Raw genomic sequence first — 21,221 nt, 5'->3', positions numbered from 1 at the left:
TGTCAATGTAACGCTGTTCGTCGCAGCGAACAGTAACACAATCTTCGTCTTTTGCGCGATGATCAACCGTCCTTTGTCCGCCATCGCGGTAAACTGAAATGGCGGACTCACAACGGAAGCGATGAACTCACAGCGACATCTGGCGTCATTTCCAAGAACTTCACGAAATTGAGCGCACAAGTTGAAAGCTATTGCCCCAATAGTATACTTGTAGGATCAAAATTCAATCGTGCGCCACCCTGTACATGTGAAACGATGCGATCTGGACTGAAACTTACTAATAAAGGGCGTTGTGGTTAAGACAGAACAGGTTTACCAACAGCCAGCTATTGTGCCACTGTGCCAACTCCTTGTCATGGCATTCGATGCCAATGTTACGGAACTGGAAACTGTAAAAACATAATTTTGTATCCGAGTCAAACCGCCTCATTGCTGGTCTCAAAATTTGGCACGCTGGTCAAATCGTGCAGTATCGAGATTTGTGGGACATGCGGCTGTGACAGTGGTCCAATGATGTACTGCAGGGGAACGTGATGGTATGCACACACACACATTACATCCGTAATACACGAGTTTACTAGCGATATATATATATATATATATATATATATATATATATATATATATATATATATATATATATATATATATGTTGAGGACACATCGTCGCCTGCTTATGTGTTTATTCCAATTCTATTAATCAGTTTTCACCACCTAGCTCTGTCTGTCTCTCCCCACGGCCCTCTGTCTGTTCGTCTCCTTCTCTTATCTTTTTCTCTGTCCTCCCCCCCCCTTCTACACACTCTCTCACTCTCTGTCCATTTCGTTCTGACCCTCTATCCATCTTCTTCGCCCCCTCTCTCCTCCTCCCTTCTCCCTCTGTCCATCTCCTCCTCTTCCTTTTCTCTGCCCATTTCCCCTTCCCCTCTTTCTGTGTGTCTCCTCCTCTCCCCCCTCCCCATGTCTGTGTCCATCTCCTCCTTCTCCCTCTATGTCTGCCCATCTCTTCCTCACTATGTTCTTTCTTTATGTCATCACCCTGTCCCCAATAGGAGGTTTTTGGTGCTTACCTTCCCTCCCCTTGCAATATTTCTTTCCAAATAGTGAGTAATACATATACCAAGTCTGGCTGAAATTGATCCATGGGTTTAGGAGGAGTTTTTCATCCGCATCTTTTGCAGCATATGCACATGTCACACATATGTGTGGGGTTTGTCAGCGAGAAAAAGTTTTGTTAAGTTTGTTACAAGTCACTAAGTGCTCTCATTCTCAAATACTGGACGAATAAAGTCTGGGTATCCGTGCGTCGTGGGCTATAATTCTTTTTCAAGCCCACTCCCACCACTTTGATGGGTAGGCAGTGCTTACTCTCCATAGCATACTGCACAGAGAATGGCAGAGACTTGCTCTTTTTTATGGTCAATATCTCTTATTCATTACATCAAGCATTTCCTTTCGGTATTCAACAGTGACACTTTTCTGTGAAAACAGCACTTCAGTCCGACAGTTTCCGTGATTCCTTTCTGTTAGGAGTTGAACTGACTACTGCTACTGACGTGTGTGCCTCCTAGAGAATAAATTATTTGGGGCATACACACAGACCGCACACACACACACACACACACACACACACACACACACACAGCTGAAATTTATTGCTCGGGAACCACCGCCAACATCATCACTTAAACATAAGACAAAGGTACAAAACTTTAGTAACGTATAACGCACAGCACGCGCCGTTAATATTTGATTGACTGGAAGACCGAGGTTGTTCTGTTCAGAGCGAGTACAGAGTGAACAAGGTGGTACATTGGCTGTGATACTAGACTCGTACTCGGGAGAAATGACTCTCATATCTCACCAAACTGCGCTTCTTTATGTTCGCCGTGCTTTCAGTAAATCATCCGGATAAAAGGCTGATTTCTCAAACACGGCTGTAGTGGATGTCCTTTTCCCAGGCTTGTCAAATCCGAGTTTGTGCCCCATCACAAATGACTCGACGTCGAAGGAACATTACTCGCTAACTTCCATTTCCTTTGTCATTTCACCGTGACAAACTTCGTCGACTTACTCGCAGAATACATTCGTGAGGACATAATACCCTTTAAGGACCTCAAGGCAGATTTGTTAAGTAAACTGAAGCAGGAAGCCTCTAATGAGTTGTTTGGCACCATTCATGATAATAATTCGTGAATAATGTTCAATGCATACACATTGCTGCAGGCCGTGCATCGTCCGTAATACACTAGTTTACTAGCGAGACAACATAAGTTAAAAATTAAGTCTTACTAAGTTTTAGTTTACTTCCGTAATACAGATCTCTTTTCATGTTGCATATTGCACAAGCTCGTTGAAGCTTATCTTATTACTGTTATTTATTGAGATAAAAATCGTAAATAAACATTCTAAAATTTGCAAAATACAACCCAGTCCCGTGCATGTTGACCTGATTCTTTTTTCAGTAGCCATTTGTGGCATGTGCAAAACACGTTTGTATCTTTTGGCTAAAGGAGGTAGTGGTTGATCTGATTTTCTGTTAGTTTTGTCCTCCTTCATCACCCTCCACTCCATCAGTTTCTGGTTTTCCTGTTGTCGTGTTTCCCCTTCCAGTGCAGTTGTACGTAAGATTTTTGGCAGTGTCCTAACTGGAGAAACAACATCACATTACATCCTATGCAACATCTCTTCAGCATTTTAGTACTCAGCGTATGATTCCGCAATAGGACCTAAACTTAAGATAACTAAGAATTGATACGACAGTTATCAAAGAAGACATACGCAACCTAATATCAACAAAATATTGTTAAAATTACGAATTAACAACGTATTAAATATGATAAATCAAAGACAGCATCAATTTGAGCAACTTAAACCAATTCTCACGTCATTTCATTTAGTATAATTGGAATAACTAATCTGTTAAAAGCTTTATAGCATTGTTTTGGAAATAAATAAACCTAAACCAACAATACTAACCTTTTCTTCTAGATGTCACGTTCCACTTCTAGAAACTACTTAACAAGTATAGCCTAAATCTAAGAATGACAAATAGCTTCCACAGAGCGTTTCGAAACAGGTACAGAAATAAGCGCACTTTGGTAACAAATATAATGTGAAACAATGTTGTATCATGACTATCAGTATAGCCTACGTAGATGTACTCGATATGAAATGAAGCTTACAATCAATTTCGGATAGGAATAACTTCCATGTAGACCAAAGATGTGAGAGGGATCAATGAAACACTCTCTAGGCACTGGCGCTGTAGTCAAAGCAGACAACCTGACAAAAAAAGTGAAGCGTCCAAAAGGGGAAGAGGAAACGAAACGAAACATCGCGGTTTGAGCTTATATGTCATGTTATTTAAATGATTACAAACTCCAGTGAAATTTACAAATAATTTGTCAGTTTGAGCCCACTTTTCAGTATGACGTTGCACGTCCTCTGACTTGGATGCATGCACTGATTCGGTGGACAGGAGTGTCGTAAGGTCGTTGTGTTCTCTCCTGAGGCAAGATGACGCACAGCTGTTACAACAGGTCCTTCATATCTGATACACTGGGAGTGGGACGGAATTGATGTCCTAGCTGCTCCCAAAAATGTTCTATTGGTGATTGATCTGGGGATCTTGCTGGCCACGGGAGTAACTCAACACCACGAAGCTTGTTTATAGAGACATGTGCCACGTATGGACGAACGTTGTCCTGTTGTTGAAAAATGGCAGCACGACACTGCCTTCCGAGATGTAACATATGAGGACGCAAGCTGTCTGTGACGTACCTTTGTGCCATCAGAGTTACACCAATCACTGCCAACCGTGACCTGAAGTCAGACCAGATGGTTCCCCACACTATGATGTCAGGAGTAACTCCACAGTGCCTCACAATAAATTGGAAGAAAGAGACTCCTCCCTAGATCGCAGCCATACTCGGCACCGATGGTCATATGGTTCATCGCTGAACAAAATACGACGCCATTCATCAGTAGGCCAGGCTTCCCGGTCACAGGACTACACAAAACACGGCGGATTGTGTTGTCGAGTTAACAGAGGCCTCTGCATGGGTCGGCAATTGGTTCAAATGGCTCTGAGCACTATGCGACTTAACTTCTGAGGTCATCAGTCGCCTAGAACTTAGAACTAATTAAACCTTACTAACCTAAGGACATCACACACATCCATGCCCGAGGCAGGATTCGAACCTGCGACCGTAGCGGTCGCTCGGCTCCAGACTGTAGCGCCTAGAACCGCACGGCCACTCCGAGGTCGGCAATTCACCAGTACAGTAGTTATTAGTCTGATCAATGGTGCAGGATGACACACAATGTTAGGGAGTCCATTACTTAACCTCGGATGGCACGCCCTGATGTCGAGGGGTTACGGTATTGTAATTGGGAATGATTTCAACTTGCCAGGCATAGACTGGGAGAGTCACGCTATCAAAACTGGTGCCAGAGACCATTTTTAACAAGCACGGACAGACGCTCTTTGCCTTTGGTAACGCAAGTTGAACAATGTAAGTTAGCACTGTGGTTCCAAATCCACATTAAACATGACGTCCCTTCGGCATATACTTAAGCTAGACCATGACAGGGGCGGAAGACACGCCAGGCAGAAACTCTGTCACCAGTTTGCTTTCTTAAACGAGATTTTTTTAAATTAATGAGCCAGTCGAGATGCAGGGTCACAGAGCACTTACTTCGTATTGTATTTCAACGTGAGATGTTGAAAATATTGGTGATGGACTGCGACTCAAACTTTATTTTCCTTTTGCTGGATTTGACCCTTTGTGATGATGCAGCTCCATCGTTTCATTGTCTCCCCATGATTCCGACCTCATCAACATCTCCACGAAGAACGCGTGCCTCGGTTCGAATCCTCGCCCAGCACAAAAGTTTACATCGTGTCATTTCAACTTGTAACATGCACACACGAAACTACAGACGACAAATGATTGTGATTTTTTTCATCATCTCTCTGTGCTTTATGAACAATACTGATAGGTACCTGTTTCGACTCCCAGTCAGACACAGAACTTTGCATCATGTTATACCCAGTTCAGACATGTGTATATCTTGCTTTATGTAAAGTAAACCGATTTTTAATGTATATTCGTGACTAGAAATCAACGACAATAGGTGCTAAGTTCGAATCCCAGTAAGACAAAATTTTTTCGTCTCGTCATTTCAGTTTCAATCATCTCGCTATTGGTGAAAAATTATGATTTCTAGTATTTGATTGTGCTTAATTAACAATCCGATTATGTGCCGGGATCGAATCCCCTTCCAACGCAAAACTTTGTGCCGTGTCATTTCAAGTTTAAGTCTGCGCACACTTTGTTACTTGTGATTGAAACTATATATAATATCTTTCGTGGTTAGTTAACAGGAACAATAATCGATGGATTGGAGCCCGGGTCCCAGTCCAATACAAAAATGTTTCTAATGTAATGTCAAGTTGATATTTGCTTATTTAAATGTCATTTGTTGCAATAAGTTTGAGTTTATAAGCGTAATGCCTGTGACATCTCTAATAAAGAGTTTTCTGATATTTGAATTATCATGACATTAATTTGCATCTGGACTGATAGCTATGTAGAGAAGTTATCTCTTGTGGCCTCTTGTAGTAACCATTTTGTGTAGTTAAACGACCGTACCGAAAAGAGAGCAGAGCACTTGTAAGATAATTACATTACGTGGGCTGCATACAAATCAGGCGAAATGCAATTCTGTTCGTTCGAGTGCTTTTGACTGTGATAGTGCGTTCGACCAGTCAGTAGTGAGCAGGCAGTGTTAAGCTATGGACGTGCGAACGCAATATGTCAACGTTGTTGTCACACATAACACAATGGAGCAACATCTCTAAATCAAGTGTTCAAGACATTCTCCACAATGCTTTGAAGAAGAGAAAAGTGTGTACAAAGTCTATGCTGCACACCTTGACTCTCGAATAAAAGCAATGACGCGTAAACGTCTGCCGCGATTTGTCCGAAATACAAAAACGTGACCTGTTCTTTTCCGAAAAACCACAACGGGTGACGAGACTTCGTGTTATCAATACAAATCTACTGATGAATTCTTCTCGGGCTATCGGCCGAGTGGTGGCGTCCTCTTGTCGCAACGTTTCAATGAGTTTCGTACCCATCATCTTCTGGCGAATTGTCGACGCTGACGCTGACGCTGAAAAGACGAGCCTGTCCTTGGCTCGAGATGGTGCAGTTTAGACAAAAATTTGCCATTCCTGCGGTTGCTAGGGGGGAGAGATTAGATCTTACCATTCTTGTTGATTTGTCCTTGCTAGTGGAGCCTTTAAAGAAGGTAAACACTCACTAATGGGGGATTAGTAAAACTTCATCCCTCAGCAGGTCAGGCCAACGCGTGGTTGGCCTCTGGTGAGGTTGTTGGACCGGTCCTCGGATGAGCCGGTTGCGAGAGTGGCCCGCTTTCCCGTAGAAAGGCGCGAATCCTATCTCGGAGAGGCAGGATCCCAGTGTCCTCGTGCAGTTGGCACGTCGAGTAGCGCCTCGGAAGATGCATAGCAGTCTTTAGGGCGCGATTCTGTATCTGCTGCAGAGTCACAATGTGAGCATCTGCGGCTTTCCCCCGGACCACGGCTGCATACTCTACAGTGGGTGGACCAATGTTAGATATAGCGTGATGCCGTGTTGCGGGGGCAATGACGACTGCGGATTTAGCAGCGGATACAGGACGCGAAGGCGTCCTATTGCTCTCCCTTTGACATCACGGACGTAATGCTTCCAGGTGAGCCTCCTGTCTGGGGTGACCCTTAGGTATTTCGCCGTCCCACTCCATGGGATAGGTTCTCCCAGGATTTCGCCTGGCGTAAGCCCTGGCGGCAGAAGTCTTCGGCTGAAGACAACTGCCTGGCTCTTCGTGGCGTTGAATTTCAGCCGCCATTTTGTTACCCATAAGCCCAAGGCGTCGCACCCGCGTTGGAGGCGGTTTCCCAGAACTTAGGCGTTCATGCTGTGAGTGAACAGGGCCGTATCATCTGCGTACAGCACCAGTTCAACTCCTACCACTTTCGGGGCGTCGGCAGTGTACAGGGAGTACAGCGAGGGGCCGAATACCGACCGCTGAAGCACTCCTTCAAGTATCTGCCGGTCTGAGGACGTACCGTCGTTGGCCCTCATGTGGAAGGTTCGTTAAGACAGGTACGACCGCAGTAGCGTCATGTGGGACGTCAGTATCCCTTGTTCAAAAAGTTTGAACTCGAGACCGTCGTGCCACACCGAGTCAAACGCTCGGGAGACGTCGAGGAACACTGCCCCAAGGGATTCCCTTGTTTCCAATGCCCTCATCACCGGTTCTACCACCCGCAGGAGCTGGTGGGAAGTGGCATGTTCTTCTCGAAACCCGAACTGCTCGATTATGCCCTCCTGGGTGACGTACTGCATCAGTCTTCTCGTGTACAGCCTCTCGAAAACCTTCGAGAGGGACAGGAGCAAGCTGATGGGTCGGTAGCTGGTTGCCTGGCGTAGGTACTTGCCGGATTTCAGAATGGCTACAACCTCTGCGTGTTTCCACCCAGAGGGGTAGACACCTGATCGGAGGATCTCGTCGAAAACAACGGCAAGTTGCCGGTGTAATCCCAGCGGAAGGTTCGTCAGCAGGAGGTTTGTGATGCCATCGCTGCCTCCAGCCTTCTTGAGGTTCAGTGAGTGAAGCTGTGCAGCAATTTCTTCCTCCGTTATCGGCTCGATAACGTCGCCTTCCTCTCTTGCCGCGCGGAAGGTTGGTAGTTACTCGTGCACCCGCCGTATGTGCTCCACGTCAATGACGTCTGCCACCGGTGTGAAGTTCGCTGCAAATGCGTCAGCCAGAACGCTGGCTTTCGCGTCCGGATCTCTGGCGAAGTCGTTCCCGACCTGTAAGGGGGGTATTCGCTGTCGCCAGCGTAGGAAAGATTTTACCACCCTCCATGCACTACCATCCTCAGGACTGAGGGTAGACACAAGGTCTGCCCATTCCTGGTTCCGGTGTTGCTCGACTGCTGCCTTAATTTCCCGTCTCATGCGGTTTAAGCGACGCTTCGTGTCTGGTTGGCGAGTGAGCTGCCATTCACGAAACAGTCGGTAGTTGTCTCGAGAAGTCTCGTGATCCTTGGCGTTGTCTCGGCGTGGCTTCATCTCCTGCTCGGAGTATTCTTCGGTGGAAGAATGCTAGGGCGGCGTCTGCCCCTACCTCTGCGGGATTTGGCGCGTCCTCGACCCGTTCGAGGGCTTTCGTCCGAAAGCGCTCGGCGTCCAGCCTGTGATAGCTCGGACGGCTGTCTGGAAGAGAAGCTCCGACCACTTCGAGGCCAAAAATGACCGGTACGTGGTCGGAGGACAGGACATTACGCATCTCGCCGGTCGCGAATTGCCCGATGCCCTTGAGAAGAGCAATATCGAGCACGACCGGTTGTCCCCGTACAGGGAATATCGTGGGGTCAAACGGCCCCACGGTGATCGCGCCGTTATGGTGAACACCGCGGGAGAGGCTGCGCCCGCTGCGGTTGACGGTTCACGAGTTCCATTCGGTGTGTTTCGCACTGAAATCCACGGCAATGAAAGCTCACCCCTCCAGCGACAGCAGGGCGTCGAAGTCGTCTTCGTCTAGTGGTCTGCCAGGCTGACGGTACACCGCCACGAAAAAAATCTTTCCGGCGATGGTGTTGACGACCACTCCTGTGGCCTTCACCGCATTAAACGCCGTCAGTTGAACCCGGTGGTGGCGCAGTGACTTCTTCACGTAGATGGCAGTGCCACCCACGAAAAAAATCTTTCCGGCGGTGGTGTTGACGACCACTCCTGTGGCCTTCACCACATTGAACGCCGTCAGTTGAACCCGGTGGTGGCGCAGTGACTTCTTCACGTAGATGGCAGTGCCACCCCCGTGGGTGGCTCTGTCATCTCGGTAGCAGCAAAAATTTGCTGCTCGCACGTCGACCCCGGGTTTGAGGAAGGTCTCCTGTGCAACGCAGATGTCGACCGCCTCGTCCCATAGGAATTGGCGGAATTCTCCCTGCTGGGGGTGGAGGCCCCTAGCGTTGAACGTGCAAATGGTTAACCCATAAATATGGTCGTTATCCATTTGGAGGCTGGCTTCCCCCGGCGGTGGCCTGGAGGGCCGCCGTCACTGCTCCCACGAGCACCGGTAGCTGAGTCATCAGCTGGTTGGGCGACCGCCGAAGCTCGGCCAGCTCGATGGTGTCTTCCTTCGCTGTTTCGGGAAGGTTTGACTCCATCGCGACGTTTCCCGTAGTCGGCAGCGGAGCGGCGTGCTGGGAACGCCCTGCGCAGCCGGCAACCCTCCTCACAGCCGCGGTCGCCGGCAAGCAGGCTCCCCGGACTGCAGGCGCCGCCGCCGCGAAGGCAGCTGCTACGGCTGCACTCAATACTGTAAATGACCGGCGTCTGCAACCCCAGCTGGTCTTTGATTCAGCCAAGTATATCTATATAAATATATTTATATAAGTATATCTATAAAGTATATCTATATCTATACCTATATAAGTATATCTATGTAAGTCATCAGTCCAGCAGTCGTTCCCCTCTGCGACTTCTTCAGTAGTTTCAAAACCCCATCATGGATATACGACCAAATATCCAAGGCCTGACATTGTGCGTCTTTAACGCAGACGGCATTGTTAATCAGGAAGTCGTGTTCAGAGAACTCATGAAGGAGTTCTCCATCGACATATGCATGATGGGGGAAACCTACCTAAAATCGGGAGCAAAAGAGACAGTCCCCAACTACGTTAGCTACCGTAAGGACAGGCCAACCCAAGGCGGAGGAGTGGCCATTTCCATAAAAAGAGGGATCCCCCACCACCAGGTATTCTTACCAGCTACCAATAAAATCGAAGCTGTGGCGGTGGAAGTAACCACTGCCACCGGACCCCTAACAACTTTTGCAATCTACAGATCTCCCCCCCCCCCCCTTCCCCCGGAAAGGGACGGGCCGCCCCCGCAAATACAGCTCCCGGAACATTTGCTAGCTCAAATTCGACATAAGAACAGACGGTCAAAAGAGTGGAAGATCACCAGAGATCAGGCCACCAGGAGGCTACTCAATCGTTTACAGAGAGAACTGAAGGTCGCGCTCAATGAGCGCAGAAACCAACAATGGCAAAACCGCCTCACAGCTCTCAAAGTAGACGACCACACACTGTGGCAAGCAACCATGCAATTCACGGAAAGACGCGCTAGGATGCGGCCACTGCACGGCGAGAGGGGTCTGGCCTACAGCCACTCTGAAAAGGCCAACGCCCTCGCCAACTCCTTCGAGAAGAATTTTCAAGCGGCAGAACCTCAGGATGAAGAACATGAAGAGGTAGTCCGTCGTCAACTGGCCGTCTTCCTCGATGCTGAGGAGGACCCAGAGGACGAACCCCCAGTTTTTGCCCTCGTGGACGTGGCCGAAGTAATTAGGCCCCTCCCTACAAAAAAGGCGCCAGGACACGACAGTGCCACCAATCAGTTAGTTAAAAACCTCCCACCCTCGGCGATGACACACCTCGCGAACGTCTTCAACGAGATTACTCGTTCCCGCGAGTTCCCAGCTTGCTGAAAACACGCGGAAGTGGTCGCGATACACAAACCAGGGAAGGACCCTCTATTCCCACCTGTTAGCCTCTTGCCAACTCTCAGCAAGATCTATGAGCGCCTCGTGCTAAAACCCATACAGGAACATATTGTCAGAGAGCAACCTCTGCCGGATTTCCAATTCGGCTTCCGGCAGAACCACTCTGCCCCACAACAGATCATGAGAGTGGTTGAAGCAGCCACAGAGGGCTTCAACCACAGAGGCTACTGCGGGATAGTGCTACTAGACGTAGCCAAAGTCTTCGACTCAGTATGGCATAGAGGGCTACTCTACAAGTTATACACACAAGGGTTCCCCGGGAGCATAGTTAAGCAGATCATAAGCTATCTCACGAATAGGACTTTCTCTGCCAAAGTAGAAACCGCCACTTCCACCAAAAGGCGTATTCGTGCCGGGGTGACACAGGGATCGGTCCTGGGGCCCGTTTTGTACAGTCTGTACACTGCGGACACACCAACGGCCCCCCTGGTCCACACAGCGCAGTACGCAGATGACACATCCTTCTACACACGAAATGCGAACAAGGACCTGGTCACCCGTAGGCTACAAAGGGTTTTAGATGACACAGAAACTTGGGGCCGTCGCTGGCGCATTACCATCAATTCTGAAAAGACGTCGGCTATGCTGATTACCCAGAGGCTCGGAAGGCGTGGACCTCCTCAGCGCTCCCCCCCCCCCCCCCCTTCCTCCTACTTCTAAACGGAACCCAACTTCCCTGGCGCAGAACCGCCAAGTACCTTGGCGTAACCTTGGACTCTCGTCTTACGTGGAAACCCCACATAGACGAGGTCCACAGGAAGGTCTGTGCCAGAATGTCCATCCTATACCCAATCCTCAACTCAACCAGTTCACTTCCCTGCTCTGTGGGTGTGAACGGCCATTAATGGAGTACGCATGCCCTGTCTGGGGATACGCGGCGAAGCACCTGGACAAACTCCAGAGGCTGCAGAACCGCGCCCTCAAGAGGGCACTGCGTCTACCCCTCGGGTTCCCTATTGACGACCTGCACGCCGCAGCTGAAATCCCACTCCTAAAAGAGCGCTTCCAAGATCTGGAAAGGGCCTTCTGTGAAGGCTCTTCCAGGTCAGGAAACGTCTTCATCCACTCCCTAGGTCGGTATGACATGTCCCATGAGAAGCACAAACGACCAATGACCATCTTCGACGACTAAGTCTAAGAGAAAATCCTATATCCAATTCCTAATCCTCTTTCCTCCCCCATAATATCAATCATCTCCCCAACCCCAGGCAAATACCAGACACACACAGAACAATCATCACATCACACAGACACCCAAAAAAATCACAGAAATAAACACACACATGTACGAGGGCTGTTCAGAAAGTAAGCTCCGATTGATCGCGAAATGGAAACGACTATGATAATCCGATAAAGCTTTGCACAGATGTGTTGGGCAGTGTCTCTAGTATGACCCTAGATAGCATCACGTCACTCCTCTCATTTCTGAGCTCACACTGATCGCGTAAAGTTGTCTAGAGAATAGTGTCTCCCGCCAAGTACGAGGACCTGGTGAGAAATTTCGCCTGAAGCTATGCAGCCAACATTACATAACTGTCGTGCAGTTTCTTCTACAAGGCAATATTCTCAGCCGCATTCTGAAGGGGCAAAGAAGATGCTCCTGCATCGTTTTCAATTGGAAATGTTTGACTACCCACAACACAGCCCGTAATTGACTCCCCCTGCGTTTCATTTCTGCTCACATGAACCGCTGGCTATGAATACAACATTTTGGCACAGAAAACGAGCTGTAGGCCAGCGTAGAGAATTGGCGGAAAGCACTGGCGGCTGTCTTTTATGATGAGGGTATTGGAAAGTTGGTACAACGCTACGACAAATGTCTTAGTCAGAACGGCAACTATGTAGAGAAGTAGCTGGGTGGTGTAGCTAACTGTTAAAAATAAAACATTTCTAATTTTCACTGTGGTTCCCATTTCGCGATCAATCGGAGCTTACTTTCTGAACAGCCCTCGTACAAAGTGTAGTAAAAGCCGCAAGGCTACAAACTCCCCCACACAATTCCCCAAAGAGGGGAAAGTATTAGATGAGAGTGAGGAGGCGACACTTCTCAGGAGGACATTGCACCTCCCCATGGGATTCCCCACCGACGATCTGCACGGTGCTGCCGAAATCCCCCTCCTCAAAGAAAGATTCCAAGGTCTGGCAAGGGCTTTCTACGAGAGCTCTTCCAGATCTAGAAATAACCTCATCCATTCTGTAGGTCGGTATGACGTGTCCCGCGATAAGCACAAACGCTCATGACGATCTTCGACGACTAAGTCGAAGAAAAAAATCCCAAAAATCTCCAAATCCTAATACCAATCCTTAATCCTTAAAATACCCAATATCTCGCCAACCTCAGGCAAGTACAAGACACCACCAGAACACCACCAAAATACACAGACAGCCAAAACAATCAAAGACAATGGCACACACACACACAGCACACATTGTGGAGTAAAAGCCAACAGGCTATAAACTCCTCCATACATTTCCCCAAGGAGAAGAATTCATCAGTGGAATACGCCGAGAAAGACTGCAATCGCATGAATACAGATCAATCTCAAAACGACAAAGTGCAGAAATTCACATGAAGGGTTATGTCTTTAACGACATAGTCGACATTTAAGTCATTGTGACGTGTAAGTTGAACACCATCTCTTAGAAGAACTTTTCTGACAGTTTCACATGGTTGTATGGACATTCTGTGCGTTGTACTAAATTAAGGGGAGACTATATGAAACACCTGATGCATTAAAACCGCCACATTAATAATTTTTCATTAATCCAGCCTCGAAGTTTTTTGGACTGATGGGGTGCACATATACACCCTCAAGCTATCTTACGGTGAGTGGTGCAGGTTACATGTTGTACCACTCTCATTTCCTCTATTCACTACTCCATTCGCGAGTAATGCGTGGAAAGAATGGCTGTGAATAAGCCCCTGTATGGGCTGTATTTTCTGGTAATCCAGTCGTGGTCATTTCCATAAATGTGTATGAGGGGAAATAATGCTTCGTGAATGTTCTTCGAACACACCCTCTCGGAAAATGAACAGTACAACCTCTGCGTTTCTCACAATACCTCTCATACAGCACTCATTACTGTTTGACGTGCATCTCCGTAACGCTCTCGTGCTCACCAAATAAACCTGTGACGAAACGTGCCGCTCTCCTTTGGATCTCCTCGAGATCTTCTATTACTCTTACCTGATAAGGATCCAAGACTGTAGATCAACACTCAGAAATCGTTTGAATGAGTGGTTTGCAAGCCACTTCTATCACGGATGAATTAAATTTCCTTATGACTCTTCCTCTGAACCTCTGCGCATCTGTTTCTCCTACAACTTTTCCATTGATTAATTACCAATATTGTAATGGAGCTCTCTAATTACGTTCAAACTGTTATATTTACGTTGAAGATCAACTAGTTGGTCTATATACAGTCTTAATGCTGTGTCATGGTATTATATGGCCGATTTTGTCTGTCATCCTCGAGCTATATGTCTGAAAGTTCAGATCCCAAGAGTTGTAAAACGTCCAAGATACAAAGGCTCACATACTATTATTGTAGGTGTCGTAGGGATATTAATCGTGTTCCTCTTTTGCTTAAATTATGGTTTGATAGCTTACTGATATACCAATCTGCATATGTAGGTTTGTGATACACGGTATGGACCACGTTTATTCCATTCCTGTCCGCAGCTCGTGTTCTATTGGCTAGCGTTGCTGTCTCTGGATCACGGGGTCTCGGGTTCGATTTAAGCCCGGGTTGGGGATTTTCTCAGCTCGGGGACTGGATGTTTGTGTTGTCCTCATCACTTCATCATCATTCTTGAAAAATGGTTCAAATGGCTCTGAGCACTATGGGACTTAACTTCTGAGGTCATCAGTCCCCTAGAACTTAGAACTACTTAAAACTAAATAACCTAAGGACATCACACACACCCATGCCCGAGGCAGGATTCGAACCTGCGACCGTAGCGGTCGCGTGGTTCCAGACTGTAGCGCCTAGAACCGCTCGGCCACTCCGGCCGGTCATTCTTGAAAGTGGCGAGACTGGACTGAGTAATGCTTGGGAATTTATACGGGCGCATTTAACCGCGCAGTTGAGCGCCCCACAAGCCAATCATCAACATCATATTCCATTCCTTTCACCTTGCATATCCCGTTAACCGGTTCAAAGCCAGTTTACGTCTTTCTTGCATAGACTCAAAAGTCCACTAAATGCCATTTAGTATATTGTTACAGCCATCCAAAAAACGTTGGAGTAGATGTAGTGTATTTCCCGCAATATTTAATACTCATATTAAGTATCCAAATTTCCATTACCGGTTTAGAAAAATATGGCTCTGAGCACTATGGGACTTAACATCTGAGGTCATCAGTCCCCTAGAACTTAGAGCTACTTAAACCTAAATAACCTAAGGACAACACACACATCCATGCCAGAGGCAGGATCGAACCTGCGACCGTAGCAGCAGCGCGGTTCCGGACTGAAGCACCTAGAACCGCTCGGCCACAGTGGCCGGAAAAATTTGCCGTTGTTCTTTCTTATTATAATTAGACTAGCTGAGGACCAGGCATTGCACAATTATGTTCTCATTTTTAGTATTTTGCCCACCTTCAGAAACTATAGTCGTATATAATGAAATAATAAGCAACCAATTGCATATAAGAAATTTAATTACTTATATGCACCTGGTTGATTATTATTTCATTATATGTACTTATTCCAATCTTCTATCAGTCCGTCTCCTTCTTCCCCCTCTCTCTGTCCGTCTCTTCCTCTGCCCCTCTCTGTCCATATCCTCCTATTCTTTTCCTCTATCCATCCATTTCCTCCTACCATTCCCCTGATCCATCTCTTCCTCCCTTCTCTGTGTCCATTTCCTTCTCTTCCGTTTTCCTGTCCATCTCCTCCTCTCCCCTCTCTCTGTCCATCCCCTCCTCTTCCGTCTCTGTCCATTTCCCTCCTCCCTCTCTCTCTCCATATACTCCTCTCCCTTGTCTGTGTCCATCTCCTCCTTCCCCCTCTTTGTGTGTCAACCTCCTCCTCTCCCCTTCTCTCTCTGCGTTATCATCCCCACACGCATATGATGTTGCTGGTTCTCACCACAACAGTATATTTTTTGAGATAGTAAACAGCATGTGTACCAAGTTTGGTTGAAATCGATCCAGAGTTATAGGAGGAGCTTTTTATCTGCCGCTTACCCACATGTGCAATTATCTCATGCATTTCACTTCACACATTTTTGTGTTCATATTTCACCTGTATCTCTAGCGAATTTCGCCCTTAAGTTTTGTTTTCACATAGCTCAGTGTTTATGACCCCCATCTCCTGAAAAACATGTCGACAATGATATAGTTTCGCAGGTATCTCCAGTGGTATATGCGGATACTGTCTGCGAATGTGTGGCCAATAGAGTTAGTAGTTAAGACGTGATAAATTAAAATGTCATGCCTGACGCAGCAGTTTTACTGCATGAGCAGCGAAATTGTAGTCAATGATAAATTTCTTTCCTTTCATCATTTTCTGGGGGGTGTTATTGAAAAATCTCGTAAAGGTTTCAAATTATGTTAAAGTTGGTTGCAATCACTAAGCGCTCTCATTTTGAAATACTGGATGAATATAATCTGGCTATTTGCGAGTCATAAGCTACACTTCTTTGTCTCCTTCGTCCCCCCCCCCTCCCCTGCCACCGCCCCTTTGAAAGGTAGGTGGTTCTTACCCTCACAGTTATTCTTTCTAGATAGTAAGTAATCTGTGTACTAAGTTTGTTTGAAAAGGATAGAGTGGTTTGGGAGGAGATGTGGAACATATGTACATACGTACTGGGTGTTCGGAAATTTCATTACAAACTTCTAGGAATTGTAGAAGGGAGCTAGTACATAATATTTCGAACAAGAACCCTTGTCCGGAAGCGTCATCCAACGACGCTACACAGCGTCAAAGTTACAGGTGCCGGCGCCAGCAAATGTGTGTGTACACAGGGTGATTCCATGATGATGTTACAGACTTTCTAGGGTGGTTGAGAAGGATAAACGTATCACTTTTAGGCAAGGGTCCGTGTACCGGAAACGAGTCGAAAGCTATAATCAAAAACGGGTCTGATACCTCTGACAGTGGAATACATGTACTGGTACTGTTGTTGCTAAGACTATGGGGTAGGCAGCTTTCAGGGGTGGTAGTATGGGCCAAAACAAGAAAAAATGTCTTGTAAACATGGGCTATAAAATGTATATCTTGAGAGTTATGAGCACTTGTTCAACAGAGGAAATGTGTTTCACAGTAGCTCCTCAGGTATGCATTTTAGATCCCACGTTTACCTGACATTTTTCCTTGTTTTGATCCATGTTACCATCTCTGAAAGTTGTCTACTCTACGGTCTTAGCAACAACAGTACCAGTACATGTATTCCACTGTCAGAGGTATCAGAACTGGTTTTACTTATAGCTTTCGACTTGTTCGTTTCCGTTACAGGGATCTTTACCTAAAATTGATACATTTATCCTTCTCAATCATCCTAGAAAGTTTTTAACATCATCACGGAAACGCCCTGTATGTATATATACATCTACAGGCTCTAGCGACTGTAACTTTAACACTGTGTAGCGTCGTTGGATGACGTTACCGGACATGGGTTCCTATTCGAAATATTATGTACTCGCTCCCAATTCCTAGAAGTCTGTAACGGGAATTTCCGAATACCCCATTTGTATGTGCGTATATTCCATATCTCCTTCTAAACCACTGGACCCATTTCAACCAAACTTGGTACACAAATCACTTACTGTCTGGAAATAATAAAAATGGTTCAAATGGCTCTGAGCACTATGGGACTTAACTGCTGTGGTCATCAGTCCCCTAGAACTTAGAACTACTTAAACCTAACTAACCTAAGGACATCACACACATCCATGCCCGAGGCAGGATTCGAACCGGCGACCGTAGCGGTCACGCGGTTCCAGACTGTAGCGCCTAGAAACGCACGGCCACTCCGGCCGGCTGGAAATAATCACTGTCAAGGTAAGAACCACCTACTTTTCAAGGGGGAGCGGAAGAAGGAGAAAAAGAAGAGCAGCTCACTACTCGCAAATAGCCAGGATATGGATTTCTGTTCAAATTATTGTGTTCTCTCTCTGCTCTACAAGTCCTAGAAGTTTGTTATGGGAATTTCGGAACATCCTGTACATACACTTTTGTAGTATGTGTCCAATTCGCAAACTGTTGTGAAAACACGATATGGCACGTCTTATTTCTTATATTATCCAGCTATGCAATATAATATTGTTAGTTAGGATTGTTTTTTATGCAGGGAAGATAGAACAAAGATGTGAAAGGAAGGTGGTGGGCGGAGAGGTTGTTAAAACAGCCTTTACATTGTACCATTTTTGTGCAACGCCTTTCTCGCTGGTGTGCACGAAAGCAGGCAGGTGGTGGGGCAAAGCACAGTGACATCGAGCAGTGTACCGTGTGACGCTCCAGCCAAAGAGGCATTCTGACGTGTCCGTCTGTAGAGTGCACATCAGGCTGCTTCTGGAACATTTAACCTTGACTGTCATGTTAGTTTAGGAATAGTGACGGCTGGTCCCGGCGGAGGTTCGAGTCCTCCCTCGGGCATGGATGTGTGTGTTTGTCCTTAGGATAATTGAGGTTAAGTAGTGTGTAGGCTTAGGGACTGATGACCTTGGCAGTTAAGTCCCATAAGATTTCACACACACCTGAACATTTTGAGGAATAGTGAAAGTAGTTTGTCATTGTAGTATTCATTGTAGATGGCATAAGGCAAGCACAATAAGTGTTATATTAATAAGTGATCTCTACAGTTTTCTGAGGATGTAAATTGTTGTAGAGAGTCATTATCACAATGGGCCAACATGGCCGTTACCCCATTGTTCCCAGTGCCCAAAGTAGGCAACAGGTGGTATGTATGGTATGAGATAGAAACAAAGTACACTGGGGACACTACAAAATATATTGGATCTTTCTCTGGGCAGAAAGCATCACGCACCCTCTTCGTTACTTGCACACTCCTATAAAACATTGTAGGGCATACCGGGTGATCAAAAAGTCAGTATAAATTTGAAAAATTAATAAACCACGGAATAATGTAGATAGAGAGGTAAAAATTGACACACGTGCTTGGAATGTCATGAGGTTTTATTAGGAAAAAAACACCCCATATTGCTAGACGCGTGAAAGATCTCTTGCGCACGTCGTTTGGTGATGATCGTGTGCTCAGCCGCCACTTTCGTCATGCTTGGCCTCCCAGGTCCCCAGATCTCAGTCCGTGCGATTACTGGCTTTGGGGTTACCTGAAGTCGCAAGTGTATCGTGATCGACCGATATCTCTAGGGATGCTGAAAGACAACATCCGACGCCAATGCCCTCACCATAACTCCGGACATGCTTTACAGTGCTGTTCACAACATTATTCCTCGACTGCAACTATTGTTGAGGAATTATGGTGGACATATTGAGCATTTCCTGTAAAGAACATCATCTTTGCTTTGTCTTAGTTTGTTATGCTAATTATTGCTATTCTTATCAGATGAAGCGCCATCTGTCAGACATTTTTTAACGTTTGTATTTTTAATTTTTTTTAATTTATTTTTTTTTATTTTTTATTTATTTATTTATTTATTTATTTATTTTGTTCTAATAAAACCCCATGTCATTCCAAGCATGTGTGTCAATTTGTACCTCTCTATCTACAATATTCCGTGATTTATTCAGTTTTCAAATTTATACTGACTTTTTGATCACCTGTTATTTGAAAAATGTCGTGCCCATTATATAGCAAATCATCAACGTCAGTCCGACTGTTTTGTGTTGCAGAAAAACGATGCCATTTAATTAGTGCTGTATTTCCTCAGCGTCTTTTGATCACCCGGCCTACTGTTGTGTACAAAATTCTGCGTGGTCAGCGCGTACACAACTTTCCCACTAGAGCGCGCCCCGCTAAGCACAACAGCGCAGGCGCAGTGCTCGTCCGTCTCCGCACTACGAGATGACGCTGCCTTACAGACGGACCAAATTCTGCTTCCGCCGATCCGCGTATTAATATGTAACGCAACCAATGAGATTGCTGCTAACGTAGAACCTTTTCTCCTCGCGGATCACACTCGCGCAGTGATACCTGAACGCGCGAGGTATTATAACGAGTGTACAGACCTCCGATTAGTCAGTCTGCATTAGTCTATAGTCAAGTTTCAGTCTGCGCCTAATAAGATTATCATATTCCTGTACATAGCCATGCAGATAAATGTATAGACACTTTGTCAAGTATCAGAGATATGAGAGAATAAGATTAACGTACCAAGACCAAAGGAACTTCAGATTGTCAATTGTAAATAGCATCCAGAACTAAGTTAAGTAATGTTTATGCTGGTTATTATTTTAATAAATGTGTATGAAAATTAATCAAGTTCTGTTTAAAGCTGGTCACCGTCAATCTGCTACTCTAAGCGTGCAAGTGGCATTTCTATCGTCTGACCTAACGGCAGAAGATAAACACGCCACGATAAGACCACGAGACATATTGCTGACACTCGCCTACTTCGTTAGAGCGACAAGTCAAATAATCTGATGGTGTGTGTACCCAAGGTCTTACAGTATGCACCCCACACCTACATATCGTCCTGATAATTGTTTCAAATACTTACACACACCCTTCAGTGGGCGCACATTGTAACAACTCATTTGCAACCATTATATACACTGAGGCAGGAGTCTAACCCACAACCTCTGCGTCTCTGATAACCGAGACTGTCGAAAACGGGCAGCTTTCGATTTTTATACTGGATCAGTGATGGCGAGTGAACACCATTTTCTTATTCTATCACGAATAAACTGTTGTAAGACCGATATGAGACAGGCAGTGGTTTTGTGTTGCAGGTGTGCAGTACCTGCGCGACTGCCCGCGCGAGCCGCACCTGCCGATGTACATGGTGGTGGGCGGTGTGCTGGGGCTGGTGTACACGGGCTGGCTGCTGTGGTGGCAGGTGCGCTCGCGCCGCTACGAGCGCCTCGAGGCGCGCCACGGCGTCGCCAGCGTCGCGTCGTCGGCAGGGTCGCGCCTGGCGCACGCCGCGCTCGCTCTCTTCCTGGCGCTGTGGTTCGCCTTCGGCAACTACTGGACGCTGCACGTCATGTGGCCCGAGTTCGAGCCGACGCTGTTCGAGCCGAACCGGTGGTGCGCGCGCTCGCTGTACGCGTTTGCTGTGGCGCACCTGGCGCTCGTGTGGTCGCTGGCGTCGTTGGTGGCGGGGACGGCGCTGCTGCTCGCCATGTGCCGCTGGCTCGCCTGCCCCCACGTGCTGCGCTTTAAATAACCTCGCCACCATTCACCGCTCCTAGCTACTCTTCTCTGACCTTCCTTTCGCTTAGATTCCTCTTGTGTTGCACAGATCACTGCACTGTGTCAGTGGTACTTTCACTTCGACGTAGAGATGTCAACTCCGCACGTGTAGTTACAAAAAGACTTCTGAAGCTAATAACCTGGGCAGAGGCTGGGTCCTGGTGATCAACTATCCTCTTTCAAATGGTTACAGATTTCGCAGTGTCCTTATTCTCGCTAAACTCGTCCG

At 46.6% G+C, this 21,221-nt stretch overlaps 1 protein-coding gene across 1 annotated transcript in view; it reads left to right on the top strand.

Moving 5' to 3' along the window:
• The window catches only part of LOC126184323 (transmembrane protein 272-like), a 47,268-nt gene extending 26,302 nt beyond the window's left edge, over positions 1–20,966 (top strand). Inside the window, exon 2 of the mRNA XM_049926699.1 lies at positions 20,530–20,966. Coding sequence (XP_049782656.1) covers positions 20,530–20,966 — 437 coding nt within the window. The remainder of the gene's footprint in view (positions 1–20,529) is intronic.
• Positions 20,967–21,221: the final 255 nt, after the last annotated feature.

The sequence above is a fragment of the Schistocerca cancellata genome, chromosome 4, assembly GCF_023864275.1.
Source record: "Schistocerca cancellata isolate TAMUIC-IGC-003103 chromosome 4, iqSchCanc2.1, whole genome shotgun sequence".
NCBI classification, from domain to species: domain Eukaryota; kingdom Metazoa; phylum Arthropoda; class Insecta; order Orthoptera; family Acrididae; genus Schistocerca; species Schistocerca cancellata.
This window is presented reverse-complemented; position numbering and strand designations above follow the sequence as displayed.